A 17153-nucleotide genomic window follows, 5' to 3' on the forward strand; every position below is an offset into this window, starting at 1 on the left:
CAGATGAAAAATTTCAGCGCCAATATACAAGGAATGAACCCACCAAAGACACTGGTTGAAGGAGAAATGGTAAACAGTTGGTTGCTTAGTTTTACACATAGGCAAATGATAAAACTGGCCCATATCTGGTAGATAACTAACTCCTTCAAGGGAAAGGAAGACTCAAGAATCAAACAGAGCCTCACTTCATGTATTTCCACTAGCCAAGCTCTGTTCACACTAAAGGAACTGGAGGAGTCTGGAAAGTAGGTCCACAAAAGTTAGAGCCAGCAATTGGGGCTGGCAGAGGAAGCTATCCATTTTGCAAGAGTCCACCATCTCTCTGCTGGATGCAGGAAGGCAATGGAATCCTCCCCCTCTCTTCCACCAATCGCAATGCTCGCTTGCATGTGTTACTTAACATGCAAGGCAGGAGCGTAGTGTCCTCACTACACTCAAAAGAATATTGAAGTTTATTGTTCTTGCCTTCTCCAGGCTTCGAGTGCCAGAAAAGACACTTGCAGCCACAATCTGCAATATACAACTGAGACAGATGGTGTCCTGATGTCTTTTTTCAGCAGAGATGGAAGGAAGAGCAGAAGCCTTATTAAGAAATAATAGAAAACCAAAATTTGCAAGACTCCATAATATAGCCCAGGACTATGCAGTTGAATTATCTTGACACCCTTGCTCTTTGCTTTTATAACCAAACTTTTCCATGGCAGTTCTATTCTGTGTTTCTGAAGCAGAAGATAAAGCCAATCATGCAAGAAGCTATACAGCAGCAGCAACAGAAATGATGACTTGCTTATCACATAAGGCATTAAGGATCCCAATCGGTCTAGCATTTAGAGCCAGGAGTGTCACACTCAAGGCGGTGTCACATGATGTATCGGGACTTTTCCCTCTTTGCTAAAATGGGCCTGGGTGTGGCCAGCGCGTGAAGCATCCAGCCCGTGGGCCAGGAGTTTGACAGCTCTGATTTAGAGGACGTGGCTAGCCCAGGCTGGTTCTTGTGCCTAAAGCGGGACTAGAACTCAGAGTCTTCTGGTTTCTAGTCTGATACCTTCACCACTATACCAAAATGGCTCTCAAGCATACACTAAGCTTATATAAAGCTCAATTCAAAATCTTACCTGAGGATATTCTGTCGAACCAGTTCAAATTTTGGAATATTCTCATAATGTATTATATCTGTGTGAAGCGGTGGTTCAGAAAGCAAGTAGGGTCTGGTAAGAGAGGGGTGCATAAGCGTATACCCTAAAAATAAAAATAAAAAATACGCGATTTTGCACACACATTATATTGATGTGATGTTGGAAGGATGGCAAATATCAAATTAAATAATTACTCCGACAATGAAATCGTATTATCTTCCCATACAATAAGAACTGAATTATTACCTTTATCATCAATCAGAAATGTGTAGGAAGCCAAAGAATCTTGGTAATAGGTTACATCTTCCAAAATATAGGCTAGATTAACATCCACTCCAACAATTCCTAACAACAGATTTCCAAAGTAACATGGTTTGCTGACAGTCATTATCAGACCTGTTTAAAAATACACAAACACCAATAATTAGCAATAGGAAATCTGGAGCATCCGAGAACAACCAGCTCATGATTCAATAGGACTTTCAAAATAACTGTATATAGGCTTTCAGCTTTAATGGCTGAGGAAATTCACCAATGCTTTTCATTAACATTTATTAACAATCCACCAAGCTAGCACTATTTGTCATTCTTGTTTGGGATCTGCAATGAGGGGTGCCCAACTTTCAACAGCAAATTTTTTGGCTGCCTCAAGTGCTAACAGGACTGAATATGTATTTATTGTATCTCATCAGTAAAAGAACACTTAATATAACTAAGTTGCAAGTATAATTTTTTTACTTCATTTGTTGCAGCCGGGAAATCAGCAATATCTCCATTATAGTATCTGTTTTGACATTCTGTCATTCTGTGTTGGACTGAATATATGACCTTGGCCATTAGAAGTAGCCCTTAAAAATGTATCTGCAAGTTTACAGCCTAAATACTGTAACTTATTTCTAAAATAATTTCTTTAATCATCTTATCAATTTAATTGTAATTTTCACGCCAATTGGGATGGTGGGCCTGGAGGGATGAGGCCATGTCAAGGGCCAATCTGATTCAATCTGTTCCGTCATCACATAATTACAAGTATCAACAGCATTAAAATAAAAGTTTACATCTCTAAGCAAAAAGGGATGTAAGGAATTAAACAGTATTTTCAAACAATTAAAATGGATAAAACATTTCCAGTGTTGGAGCATTCACAACTTCAACTTGCCTGCAGAAGTTGTGAATGCTCCAACACTGGAAATTTTTAAGAAAATGTTGGATAGTCATTTGTCTGAAATGGTGTAGGGTTTCCTGCCTGGGCAGGGGGTTGGACTAGAAGACCTCCAAGGTCCCTTCCAACTCTGTTATTACGTTATGTTATGTTAAGGATGGACATAATTCATTTTACAGTAAGATTTACAGTACGTTGAGAAAAATCATGGTCCATGACTCCAGTGGAAGTTGAAAACAGCCAAGAATTAGTATTATTGGGGGGAGTGGGGATACTGCATAAGGATTTGCATTGCAAATGAATGTTCATGTTTTCTGGGCATTCCTATAACATAATATATATTCCCTTGTTCCCCTCCAAAGCAACAGTGAAACTGATACTTCACTTCCCAAATGACAGCAACAATTCTGAATAATATATTGTACTATACATAATGGTATCAGAAGAAAGGAAATTATAATAAATAATTATATGTAAATATGTACACCTCCCCTTCATCTCAGGTAGATCAAGACAGCATGCAGAGAGGTCTCAGACTAATCCAGGCACTCCCTGAACACATCTAAACCTGTTTAGCTTTAATAAAATCATTGTATCTCATTTCCAGTTTTTGGAAAACAAGCTGGTTCATTACATTCTTTTTGACAAAGTAAAAGCCAATCAAGCAAATGATATGGAACTCTAAAATACAAGCGTACAAAATTTTGGAAGTTTCTTGACAATTTGACCTATCTTCTCAACTAATATTGCCACGGTCCAGAAGGTATAAAAGAGTTTTTCAGACTATTCTTACTAATCTGTTCTGTTGCCACATCAGAAAAATATCTAGAAGCAAGCTGCCATTTCTGATGGTACTTTGTTTTTTGTAGCAGAGAAACCGGATTATACTCAACAAATAGCAAACAGGTTTGAATGAAGTTGCATGCATCCTTCAAAACTGACTTCAAAATTCTTGATTGTATTTACATACCCTCTTTCTTTCTTGCAAGCATGCATATCTTGTAATGTCAACACACTGTGGAAGTTAGTTTTTGTAACTGTACAAAATGTATCTTCCACAATTATACAGCAGTGATCCTGCCTCTGTGGTCCATGCTGTCCACCACACAACTATTTGTATTTCCCAACTAGAGACTGCTTGCTAGCTCAGTCTTTTTCTCCCTGTGTCCACAGCAAAGACTTTAGCCACCTCAGTCTTTCATTCCCAATGTTTACTGCCACTGAATTCCACTAATGTCACACAGTACTTCCAGGGCAGGGTTGTCAAACTCCTGGCCCGCAGGCCGGATGCATCACGTGCTGGCCACGCCCACACCCAATTTAGCGAAGGGGGGAAAGTCCCAAAACGTCATGTGATGCTGCCATGATGTTAGTTTGCTCCCTGCTCCTGTCATACAACTTACACTCTCTCAAAAGATACCTCCCTCTGGAGACCTCTCCCACTGGAATGAAAGACTTATTATTCAAGGATTTCAATCTAAGGACATTATAGATGTGAGTTTGTGTGAGGAGCTATCATTAATATTTTTCCATGTGGTACATACATAAAATAACTCAAACGGATTTTTTAAAAGATTTAAAATGTCTTAATTGTCAGAGTAAAATTATGGAATGCAACTGTAATTATCTTATTCACTGAAAACCATACAGTCTCATGTTTGTATCTTTTCTTTTCTTTACGCTGAGAGCATATGCACCAAGACAAATTCCTTGTGTGTCCAATCACACTTGGCCAATAAAAATTCTATTCTATTCTATTCTTAAATTTGGAAGTAGAGGGAAAGGGTCTTTGTTTCTTTATTTACCAAAGCTTCATTGTCACTAAATTCCCATAGGCTCTAAGTGGCTTGCAGAATGCCACAACTACAAATATAGCTTTAAACTACAAATAAAAAAAAACCCCAACAAATAACACTCCACAACCCATGACAGTGCCATCTTGTGGAGAGAGACTAAATCACCAGATCCTGAAGCATCTTTAAAAAGACTTAAGACTTTACAGCTGTTTGTAAACCCAACAAAGCAGAAGAGACCTGGATACCTGGAAGTAAGCTGTTCCAAAGGACAAGCAACATGGCTCACCCTCAGGTTGTTTCTTGAAAGAAAGTACCATCAGCAAGCCCCCTCTTCCTGATCTCACTGGGTGGTCAGTTTCCGTCTGGAGAAGCCAATCTCATAAGTATCGAAGCCTCAAGCCATGAAGAGCTTTAAGGATGACAATCAGCCCTTTGAATGGCATCCAGGTTTAACAGGGAGATTCCTGCATTTTCTGAAGGCTTACCCAGGGATCCATGAGTGCAAAAAGTTTGAAAAATACAGACATACAGTCTTTGAAAGTTAAGCCTTGCAATTTAAAAGTTATGTGTTCTGCATTTCCAAAGTTTCAAGATGCTTTCGAACAGTATAAAAACTTCAGCTATGAAAAATCAATACAACAACATCAATAGCTCCAGAAACATTTAGCATTCTAGAAGAGAGATGTTTTACACCTTTTCTTTAAGTTATAAATAGAATAGAATAACAGAGTTGGAAGGGACCTTGGAGGTCTTTTAGTCCAATCCCCTGCTCAGACAGGAAACGCTATATCATTTCAGACTAATGGTTGTCCAATCTCTTCAAAATTTCTAGTGTTGGAGCATTCACAACTTCTACAGGCAAGTTGTTCCACTGATTAATTGTTCTCTTAGTTCTAGATTGCTTCTCTCCTTGATTAGTTTCCGTCCATTTTGTTCTGCCCTCAGGTACTTTGGAGAATAGCTTGACTTTCTCTTTTTTATGGCAACCCCTGAGATATTGGAACACTGCTATCATATCTAGGGCCGGAATAGCTCAGGCTGTAAGGAGCCTGTTATTAGAACACAGTAGCCTGCAATTACTGCAGGTTCAAGCCCGGTCCAAGGTTGACTCAGCCTTCCATCCTTTATAAGGTAGGTAAAATGAGGACCTAGATTGTTGGGGGGGCAATAAGTTGACTTTGTAAATATACAAATAGAATGAGACTATTGCCTTATACACTGTAAGCCACCCTGAGTCTTCGGAGAAGGGCGGGATATAAATGTAAACCAAAAAAAAATGTCTCCCCTAGTCCTTCTTTTCATTAAACTAGACATACCCAATTCCTGCAACAGTTCTTTATATATTTTAGCCTCCAGTCCCCTAATCATCTTTGTTGCTCTTCTCTGCACTCTTTCTAGAGTCTCAACATCTTTTTTACATCATGGTGACCAAAATTGGATGCAGCATTCCAAGTGTGGTCTTACCAAAGCATTATAAAGCTGAAGCAATCTCACTATCATTTCACCGAGTATTGTACAACTTTGATAAAACTAAGATATAGGCTTTCCTTTTTTGTCATTTTCACTTTAACAATGACACATAAAAAAGGGATCACATTTATCTAAGATCCAAACTATGAAGTACATTAAAACACATAATACTGCTGATGAATAGACTGGGCATGTTCCTACATTCTATTAACTGTTAAAAGTAAAGAGGCAATGATGGAAGCAGAAATGATTTAATTTTCTTATCTTGTGTGCTATATATTCTTGATCTGGATTGGGAGCACTCTTCACTTACTTTTGAATAATGCATGACTATATAGAGCTACATACTACAAATTTAATGGAGCATGTAGTTTGACTTTAAGCTATCCTCATGGTGTCATTAAAGTTATAGTAGTCTGTGCTAAAAGTGATAAAAGTGTGACTCAGAATAATGATAAGCTTACTTTTTTTTAAAAAAAAATGGGAATAGTTTTATGTGTCAGTTAAAAGTTTGTAAAAGATGTTTCCACCCATTGTCAATTAATCAGAAATTTGTAGCAATCTGAGCCTCATAATATGTTTACCACAAGAAAAATGTTTCTTATACAATTTTACCCTAATCAATTTAACCCTAATCAATCAACAACTGGCAGATGACTTAATGAGTTTTACTGCAGGTTTGAAAGGAAACTACAGCCACCTATCTCCATAACCCCCATCTCAGACACACCAACAACAGCCAAGCCTCCTACAACTAACCCCATCCCATTGGGTTCACAACCCCTAGTGATCACAGAAAAGGAAGTGCAAGACCTATTTCACAGACAAAAGCCAGGAAAAGCTCCAGGCCTCCTTCTTGCTTAAAAGTCTATGCTGACCAATTGGCCTCCATCTTCACCCATATCTTCAATAAATCACTAGAGATGTGCCATGTTACTTCTTGCTTCAAACACTTTACCATCATCCCAGTGCTAAAGAAGCCCACCATCAAGGAACTGAATGACTACAGACCAGTTACTTTAACATCTGTAGTAATGAAAACCTTTGAAAGGCTAGTGCTTTCCTACTTGAAAACCATCACGGATCCACTGTTAGACCCCTTGCAATTTGCATACCGAGCAAATAGATCAACAGATGATGCTGTTAATATGGCTCTGCACTAATCCTACAACATCTTGAGTCTCCAAAGACCTATGCAAGGGTCTTCTTTGTAGACTTTAGTTCATCATTCAATACCATCATTCCAGACACTCTTCTAACTAAGCTAAACCAGCTACAGGTACCGGAACAGACTTGTAAGTGGATCACAAGCTTCCTAAAAAACAGGAAGCAGCAGGTGAAGCTAAGCAAGATCACATCAAATACCTGTACAATTAACACAGGGGCCCCCCAAGGCTGCGTGCTCTCCCCACTTCTCTTCTCTCTGTATACCAATGACTGCATCTCCAACGATCCATCTGTTAAGCTACTGAAGTTCGCAGATGACACAACAGTGATTGGTCTCATTCGAGACAATGACAAATCCGCATATAGACAAGAGGTCGAACGACTAGCCTTGTGGTGCGACCGAAACAATCTGAAACTGAACACACTCAAAACCGTAGAAATAGTGGTAGACCTTAGGAGAAACCCTTCCATACTTCCACCTCTCACAATACTAGACAACACAGTATCAACAGTAAAAACCTTTAAATTTTTAGGTTCTATCATATCGCAAGATCTAAAATGGACAGCTAACATCAAAAGCATCATCAAAAAAGGACAACAAAGAATGTTCTTTCTGCGCCAACTCAGTAAGCTCAAACTGCCCAAGGAGCTGCTGATTCAGTTCTACAGAGGAATTATTGAGTCTGTCTTTGCACCTCTATAACTGTCTGGTTCAGTTCTGCAACCCAACGAGAAAGACACAGACTTCAGAGGATAATTAGAACTACAGAAAAAATAATTGCTACTAACCTGCCTTCCATTCAGGACCTGTATACTGCACGAATCAAGAAGAGGGCCGTGAAAATATTTACAGATCCCTCACATCCTGGATATAAACTGTTTCAACTCCTACCCTCAAAATGACGCTATAGAGCACTGCACACCAGAACAACTAGACACAAGAACAGTTTTTTCCCAAAGGCCATCACTCTGCTAAACAAATAATTCCCTCAACACTGTCAAACTATTTACTAAATCTGCACTACTATTAATCTTCTCATCGTTCCCATCACCAATCTCTTTCCACTTATGACTGTATGATTGTAACTTTGTTGCTGGCAATCCTTATGATTTATATTGATATATTGACCATCATTTGTGTTGTAAATGTTGTACCTTGATGAAGGTATCTTTTCTTTTATGTACACTGAGAGCATTTGCACCAAGACAAATTCCTTGTGTGTCCAATCACACTTGGCCAATTAAAAATTCTATTCTATTCTATTCTATTTTGGGAGCTGAACTTCTTTCCAAGCTGAACTCCATCCGATTTGAACTGCCCAATAGATTTAATACTGATTAAGAACCAAAGTGGCTATTTTTAGGTTGTGATTGATAACCTCTAATATTAAAAGTTTAGATAAGCCTCTAAGCACCATATTAAAACACATCAATGAAGAATCCAGAAGAATACAAGCTCAGCACTAGGCTTAATTTCATTGCTACATTTTGAGTAAAATCACCCAACAGCAAAATCCAGCTCCAATTTTAGATATTCAAGTACTGTTATTACAACCTCATTATTTTGATCTAATAAGACACCCCAAGTAATTTAATTTTAATCCTAGGAAAATATGGATTTAGTGCCCTGTTCAACAAAAGTATCATTGAGAATATAATTATGTCCATGTCAGCACCAGCTAGTTAGATAACTTAGGTTTTGAGGGGAAATGGATCACAACAGTGAATTTCATTTTTGGCACAAATACAAAATACAGATGCCTTTTACATGTCACATCACCCCAATAGGCCTCCTATATGACATTGTTTTATTGTAGTACCGTCATGAATGCTTGTAACTAATGATATTATATGTGCTTTTTCATTGTTTTTTTTTAAAGGAGGGAGCTCTTACCATCTCCCATTTCATCAGAGAAGGGCAAACTGAAGACTGCTTCATCAATCATATGGTTTGGGAGATTTGTATAAAACCGTCCAACAGTTGTTTCCAAATTGCTCAGCTGATTCAGGACCATCATACTGCCCTTAGTTACAGGAAAAGCTGTTCGATCTGGGACTCCATACTTCGCTGAATTTTGTTCTGCAAGATCTCGAAGAAAGGCTAATTCTTTTAAGCCTGTCACACCCTCTGCAAAAATAGACATGGCACATAAACAGAGAGAAAAAATAAAGCATCTAGTTTATGAAACCATACTGAGAACTCAAACAGTGGAAATTATAAACTAGTCATTATGCAACTTAATGCATATATGAAAAAAAATCATGCCTTCTGGAAATTCAAAATATTGAATACACAACTGAAAGATGCTTAGTATTCCGAACACATCTCACCATTCATGAGAGCATAAGTAAGGATCATTACAGAGTTGTTAAGCAAACTATTTTCTTCATTGATGACACGAAGAGTAGTTTTTTTACTATCTTCAGATGAATCCCTTGATGTTATTCCAGCTGATAAGTAAATTATGACTGTATCTGTATCTAAGAAATATAAGAAGAGACCTGATGTGCATATAAACATATTAGGAAGTATTTGCAATAGTAGATTCTCAATGTTAAAATTATGCTTGTAATGAGTGAATCCATGATTTCTCATTGTCTTAAAAATACTCAAAACTTCTATTCCATTAATGTCTCTAGTTTTGGCATCCAATAAAAGAAACCTAATTAAGCCAATGTTGGCCAAATTTCACCACCAAATTATACAGAAACATTTTTTATTAACAATTCCTTTCCATTTTAGGCCAGACCATTAAGATTTAGGATCTCAATAAGGCAGCTAAGCCAGAGGAAAAGCAGACTGTTCTCATCTTCTCTTTTTGATATAAAAAAAGAGTGTATATACACATGCATTTACTTTGACTTTGAAAATTCTCAGGGTTGTTGTATAGATTAAGCTAAAAACAAAAACAAAATTCCAGGTAATGTTAGTAGAATTTAAGACAATCTCTTCTCCTCTGTCCATGCTAAAAAGAAAAATCCAAATCCAAAAAGGAAGAAAAAGGTCAGGAGCAAAGATATTAATTTTGTATAACAATATACTTACTTGCTTGAAGTTTACTGCTAGTGTTTGTATTTCGCATCAACTGAAATGCTTTCTGAAAGCCTGCTGCATGCTGGGTAGGGCTGTCAGATGATTTGATATTGCTAACAAAGGTGGACATTTTCCTTTTTGTCTCACTGGTAGCAGGAGACAGAAATGTCTTGTAGCACTGATCCAAAGAACAAGTTCTTACTGTGTCTGCCACAGTTAACACAGAAATCTGAAGAAAGATAAAAGAAAATTACTTCCTGTTTAGAGTTGTCTGCTTTTACACTGTGCTATAACGACAATAGGAAAGTCTATTTATTTCAACTGTTGAATCAAAACTAAAGGTGTGTGTCTATATAACTATGAAAAATCACATCTTTGTCAACAAACTATTATTTCTTATGTAAAATGTTTGCAATAATAATCAGAAACTGTCATTCAACTTTCAGAAATGAAAACATAGAGCAAATAGCATATTACTTTAGGAAACAGATTATTTTAGGGAACAAAAAGCATGAAGCCTACATTTTATGAGACTTTTGAATGAAATTCCAAGTAACAATCTTATTTCTAGTAATCATGAAAATTAAGTTTGCTCATGAAAAAATAAATCAACCTTTTTCTCCAGAATATGTAGCAAGAAGCTATAAGCATGCATGCCATACTAAGAGTTTCCTCCAATACCATTTCCAAAAATCAAAATGAAAGTGATGAAAGCTGTCTCATCTTATTTTTTAGTCTTCTTCTCCTCTGAGATAATCAGATTATGTCCAAATCCGTTCAGTTTTTCCCTTGCCATATTTGAAGCTTGAGAAACAGAGTGAGGGAGCCACTACCACTGGTTCCTGAATAGCCTTTCAGCGCTTCCATAGCAAAGTAATGAATTTTAATTAATTAATTAATTAATTTTAAACTTCTGTGATACAGTTGATGATGAGGGAAATCATTTGCCACTTGGGATCTAAAGTCCCTTGGGTTAAGGATTTTTAGATCAGGTGGTATGTAATACTTACTTTTTCCTTATTTGATCTCACCTGCTAGTTTCTATTTTTCTTTCCCATTGATAATAAAGGAATAGACATTCTTGATTCCAAAATGAGATTGGGATAAATATCATCCTACAGCTTCATAAGGCAATGGAGATAACTTTGATTCCTGCTCCTCCTTTCGGAATATTTGAGTTTTCAAGCAGAGGACTGGGTACTTTACACTCATAGAGCCTTCTATGGGCAATTATATACGAATCATCCCAACTCCAACCCCATTTCCAAAGTTGCTCTTTTTCCCAATACTTTGGGAAAAATTAGACAAACATCTGAAGGATCAAAACTAAGTTCTGACTTACCATTCTGAGTTAACTCACCTTATCATGTTCATCTATTGAGTTCAGAATAACCAGGGCTGCATCTTTAGCAATCTGCAGTTGTGTTTCTGTAACTGAAGCTCCATGATCTATAATGACAGCTACGTGCTTAGACTGAGGCCTAACTGTAGAGACGTAGACAGGCCTAAAAATAAAAGTTACAGGATGTTGTGCTTTACACTCATTAACAGAATTACAGCAGAACTAACTCAAGAGGTTTCATGCATTGTCCAAAGGGTTAGGTTTAGGTTTAGAGTTTGAATTAACTGTCTGTTGATCTTATGTTTACAGATTTATTTTGGTTTCAGCAAATTGCATGTCAGCCAATGATTTGCTTGTTTTCCAGAACATCTCATTTCCAAAAGCTACAATAATAGGGACATATCCAGATTTTTGAGAAGATAAAAATGGTGAAGAATTCAAATATTAGAAGGCAATGTTCTGACTAGAATTGGCTGAACAGCAAATTGACTGACATGCCAACAGTGCAAACCTTTTTAAAAAAAAAACCTCAGAAGTAAAGCTATAAAATCTCTATAGCTCAGGATTGAAATGAGGAGTCCTTGGTGCTCTCTGAGACTGGTTATTTTTTTGCCAACGTTTTATTACTGAAACTAGGTAACATCAATGCTAGTGATGACGATGTCACCTAGTTTGGGTAATGAAACATCTGCAAGAAAACTACCAAGCTGAGAGAGCACCAAGGACCTCTCCTAAAATCTCTGGACATTTTAAATAACTAAAAAAATGTGTTAACTGTTCTCCACTCTTGAAACTGGAAATGTTGGGAGTAAAATATGGCCATTATTTTTAAAGCATTCTTTGTAAATAGTCACTTTGTTATTTCACAGCATGTATGATGTTTGATAATTAAGCCATTATTAATTTTCAGTTTTTATTTGAAGCAGAGTTACATCTTGCTGAACCTCAAGGAATATAGCATGCCGATGCTTTGCATGCTCAAGGGATGCAGGCAAAAAAATTAACCTGAAAACAGAAGAAACAATTGGCATTGTAGAAATCGCAAAAGATGATTTTCTTCAGATACAGAATACATTAATTCTTCTTGGAAAAAAGCCGAGGAGGAAAAGGGAAGGTGAAAATGCATGTGTTTTTACCATGAAATCCCAACCAGTCTAATTTTTAAAATCCTAATCACTAGTTTCCAGTTTTTACTTCTTTATTTTTATGATTTTATAACCTTCATTGGAGTTAGTTTATTTCTAATTAGTGTATTTACAAATACAGAACAATCATATGTTGCCTATGTTATCATTTAAAAAAGAAAATTTATTTTTGTCCCAAATGTTGGCCTTTGTATTTCTACTCAGAATCCTATTATATTCTATCCTTTTACTTCCATGTAAGTAGGTATCATATAGATACTATCTATAATCCGGCACCTCAGTCTTTAATCCAACTATATCGGATTATACTGATTATCTTAATACAGCCTTTAGTATTTACTTTAACTAGTACAACTAGTAGAACTAATACTTTAGTACTAGTACAACTAATTATAGTGTTTGTTCATTAGAAATATTTTTTTTTACAAATAATCACTTTCATAAAATAGAATTGTAAGATAGCCCTGATATGTATCTATGTCATCTGATGCACTGATTCTGAATTAGGCAGATAAATTAATGCAATCTAATATAGTTGCTGGCATATTAAAAGACTATGCAAGAAGTGTAAAATTGTATTGCTGCATTAGGTTTAAGAGCTTTTTTCACCATGAATATAAGTCTAATGTCAAGGCCAATTTTTCTATTAATAATATGGAATGCAATTCATATAGGATGTGCTATGCAAGCTTTTTTATCTGTGTAAAATACTTTTGAAAAAATATTAATTTTTAGAGCAAAAAATGTTAAAAATGCCATAAGGGAAAAGAGAACAATTGCCATTTATTTTCTCCTGGATTGAGAAAGCTAAGAGAGACTACTGATGATCTTTGTTTAATGGCCACTAATTCAGTGACCATTCAGAATTTGCCAACATCACTGAACACATGGTACTTGAAGTTCCAGCCACTGTATAACTTCATGTCATTGTGGTCATGTCATTGTGGTCATGTCATTGTGATCTGGTTGCTCAGCAACTAGTCTGGATTTCTGACGATGGCAGCATCCTACGGACACATGATCATGATTTGTGATCTTTGCTGCCATCTTCTCACAAACAAAATCAATGGGGACCTGGCAGAAACTCAGGGGTCATGATCACATGAGGTCCTCACTGAACAACTCATGCTGTTCTCACTTAATGACTTTAAACCAGGGATTACCAGAATTACAGTCGTCAAGTAGAATAGTCAAATGATATCATACTTTACTTACTTCACTTAGAGACAAGAAATTACTGTTGTTAAGTGAAGGTTACCTGTAATGTTAATGGGATATAATTTTAAAAATCTATATTTTGTAAATTGGAAGATGGTGAAAGGCTTCACTCTGAATGAGTTCATCATGCTAATCTTGTCATTTGACATTTTGACATCCTTGGAATATAAATTCTCTTCTGGAATGACATTACTAATAAAAGTGTTTTTATCTCCAAAATGCTTATACTGAATTCATCAAAAACATACCTGCTGCGATGTTCATAATTGCCTTTACATCGGAATTTGTGAGCTGGAAACACAGTAAAAATACCTTCTTCTGAACTAAAGTACTGCCATTTGATTCCAGGGTTTGATTTCAAATTGTCAGCAAGGACTATTAAAAATATAATAAAACAGAAAAGGAAATTAACAGTATTATAAGGACAGGAAAAAATATCTTAAATATTATTTGATTAAAAGTTTTCTTAGTATGGCACCAGGCTGTCTGAAATGATACCTTTAGATAACTTTCATAAGGAATGTACAGTATGTGAAAGCCCAATGGTCATTAACCATAAGCCTACTTTATTTTCATGTGTTTAATAGTCTTGCCCTCATTAAAATAGGTGCATAGCTCCTACTGTTATTCTTTTCAGCAAATATTATGGTCCAGAGGCTACATCCAAATCTGCAAGACACAATACTGAGATAAACCAACAAATCTGCATATTATCCAATGGGATAAAGAATATCAGGGGCTTTCTTGGAGGAAAATTTTTGATATACTGTGTCTCAGATTTTATACCATTACAACAGAATATATATTTTAAAGTAACAGGGAGGTAATACTATGCTAATATGTGAAGGAACTTTACAAACCTTTCTGAGAAAAAACGAAGCACACACTCTCTCTCACATAGACTGAGGAAATAAAAATTTAGGATTTGAGAATAACCGGCTTGCATTCCTGCCGTTGAACTAGAATTAAAATATTCATCTGCTCTTATTTCAGTGCTGCTATTATGGAATTCAATTTGCTAGAATACTAAGAAGCAGACAGTTGTAAAGGGGAAATAGATTTGGGGTTGAGTTAAAAAGGAACAAGGAAGCTCTCCAGTCAAGATTATTTTAGAAATGGTTAAGGAACAGTAAGATGCTGGTGACCTCTGCAGCTCACACAGTCCTTGATTCATCAGTGCTGACAGTTACACATTTTCCTCCCTGTGGCTATGTAGATACTGATCATTTCATAGTCAGCCTTTCCAATAGACCACTTGGTGTCTTGCTGCTGAAAGAAGAGGCAAAGTAAGACACCTAATAAGCAAGTGGCTAATTATCAGCAGGCTTAAGGAGAGTTCTTCACAGATAGCAGAAAGGAAAGCCTTCTAATCAGTGGGGGTTTGCTCCCGGTTCGGTCCAGTTCTTACAAACCAGTAGTAATGATGGCGGAAGGCTCCACCCACCTGCCTGGATGTCACCACAGATGATCTGCGCATGCGCAGAAGCTTCTGTGCATGTGCACGCTCCCGTTGCAAACCGGTAATAAAGGTAAGCGGAACCCATCCCTGCTTCTAATCCTAATATTTCATTCTAAAGTATACAGCCTTTTCCCCAGAGCCCTAAACGAATAATTGCTCAAGAGTTGATACTGGTTGGAAAATAAGTTGTCAGAGGAAGAATGAGGGAATCAGTTTTGCATGAGACCCTAATGGTTCACTTCTGACTTCTGCAGAAAATTTGAATAGGAATACTCCAGTTGAGATGGTAGGAATACATCCTCACATTTCCACTTGCTCCAACTCATACATTTTACAGATCATACAGTACCTATGCTAGTTTACCAAATGAAAAAATGGAACTCCTTTGTAAACAACATTAAATGTACATTAAAGAATAAGTAATAATTCAAATCTATGTTCAAACCATAGCTATATATTTATATTGTATCAAGTTTCTAATTCATTTCTCACTTTTGTCACATTCCCATTTTTAAACGATTATGTTTCTTCTTTCCCCCAAGTATAACTCTTTCTCCAAGTGTCAAAAATCCATTAGAAACAGACGACTTCTTTATACTTTCTACTAGAATAATTCCCACAAGGAAGAGGTTCGGGTTTCCTTTGCTGAAATGAAAGGGGAATGTTCTAGAAATTGGCTTTCTGGCATGTTTTAAGATTTGCATTTGAGCTTCAAATTAACTGCACCGATTAAATATCATTCTTAAACAGAAAGATAAAAATGATGTTAGATATAATGAAGTTTTCTTCCCCTTTCAAGTAAATGCACATATTGCACACTTGGGACAATGTTATTCTCATCTTACAATTACAGAGTTAGGTACAGAAAAAATGTAGAGTAATTTATCCAAGGAAGCAAAGCAGCAGAGCAAGTAATATAACCTTTAGGGAATTTCATCCTAAATTCAAGTTCAGGTTACTTGCTCATTCTCACTTATTTTTGTAAATTGTGTTTTCTTAATTATTCAAACAGAACCTTTTCAAGGTTTGGTTTTTAATTTATTGAGTGAGGCATGATTTTAGTTGATATTTGAGCTTGGACAAGAAACAGCTGTTGGATACATTTTACCACTTAAACACCAGCTTTATTCGTGTTTATTTATTTAGTCTTTCTTAGACTGAATGATAATAAAAGAAAAACAAATTAGGTTTACGAACAAAACTCCTGTATGCTCAGTAAGTCTAGGGTTAAAAAAATTATTGATCCCAAATTATATAAAGTCTGCCAAAAGGGCTTTAAACACAGACTTTTAAAAACAGAAATCCTAGATATTTAAAATACAGCGACTAAAAGAAAAAATCACAGAGACCTTGATCTAGATACACACATATGTTTAGACTCTGGCAGATCTAAAAGTAGTAATTACACCAAAGATTCTCACACAATTCAGTTTCATGCCTTTTTAGGGACCTCCCATCTCAGTATCCATTAAATCCATATGCCTTTTTGCACTAGCATTAAAGTATTCACTGGGCCTTCACCTCCCACCTTCTCAGTGGTCTGCCACCAGTCTTCCCATGACACAAACATCCACCAATTTTCTCAGTGCCTTCCCATCAGCCCAAGATCTTCCTGCACACCCACCAATCTTCACAGCACCTTCTCTCCCTCCCGCCCTTTAGCCAGCTCAGCCTCAGTAATCTTTCAAGTCCAAGAGATCATCATTCTAAAATCGCCAGTTCTTTTGTGCTAATGATTTTTCTAAAACTTTTGTCTCATCCCATTCCACTTTGGAATTACCGAGGAGCCAAACGTGCTCTCAAAGATGACAATTATGATTTGATAGTGAATGCCAAGAGCCTGCAGTTGTCCGAGATGAAGAATACATAACCAGTAACTGAGCGATGGCTGCGATAGAGGGCTCAGCGTAGCCGGCGATTCGCTTGCTGTTAGAGCAGCGCGGCAATGCGGCAGTTTCAAACGGCTTCCCAGCTGTTGAGTGCTGATGCAACACTGCCCTTAGGGGCTGGAGGGATGGGGCGGCGGCGATCTATCACTCGCCCAAATGCCAGGCACCTGTGTAGAAGCTCGAGAGTCTGCAACAGTGGTGTCGGCATTTCCAGCCAAAGCTGAACTGGCCAGCACACAATGACAACAGTTGAACCGAATCAGAGAAAAACCTGCATTTCAGAAGTCCAGATGGGTCAGGAATGAGTTGAACAGAGAAATTGCCAATATGTCTCA

General features: G+C 36.9%; 1 protein-coding gene across 2 annotated transcripts in view; it reads right to left on the reverse strand.

The window, feature by feature from the left end:
- Window positions 1-17153, reverse strand: part of CACHD1 (cache domain containing 1) — a 149282-nt gene that overhangs the window by 41167 nt on the left and 90962 nt on the right. For both annotated transcript variants that reach the window (XM_058176943.1, XM_058176944.1), the window contains exons 5-11: window positions 13719-13845; window positions 11126-11270; window positions 9778-9994; window positions 9063-9212; window positions 8626-8859; window positions 1383-1532; window positions 1116-1239 (exon numbers count right to left, since the gene is read on the reverse strand). In XM_058176943.1, the coding sequence (XP_058032926.1) occupies window positions 1116-1239; window positions 1383-1532; window positions 8626-8859; window positions 9063-9212; window positions 9778-9994; window positions 11126-11270; window positions 13719-13845 (1147 nt within the window). The remainder of the gene's footprint in view (window positions 1-1115; window positions 1240-1382; window positions 1533-8625; window positions 8860-9062; window positions 9213-9777; window positions 9995-11125; window positions 11271-13718; window positions 13846-17153) is intronic.

This window comes from Ahaetulla prasina, chromosome 3 (genome assembly GCF_028640845.1).
Source record: "Ahaetulla prasina isolate Xishuangbanna chromosome 3, ASM2864084v1, whole genome shotgun sequence".
Classification (NCBI taxonomy): Eukaryota; Metazoa; Chordata; class Lepidosauria; order Squamata; family Colubridae; genus Ahaetulla; species Ahaetulla prasina.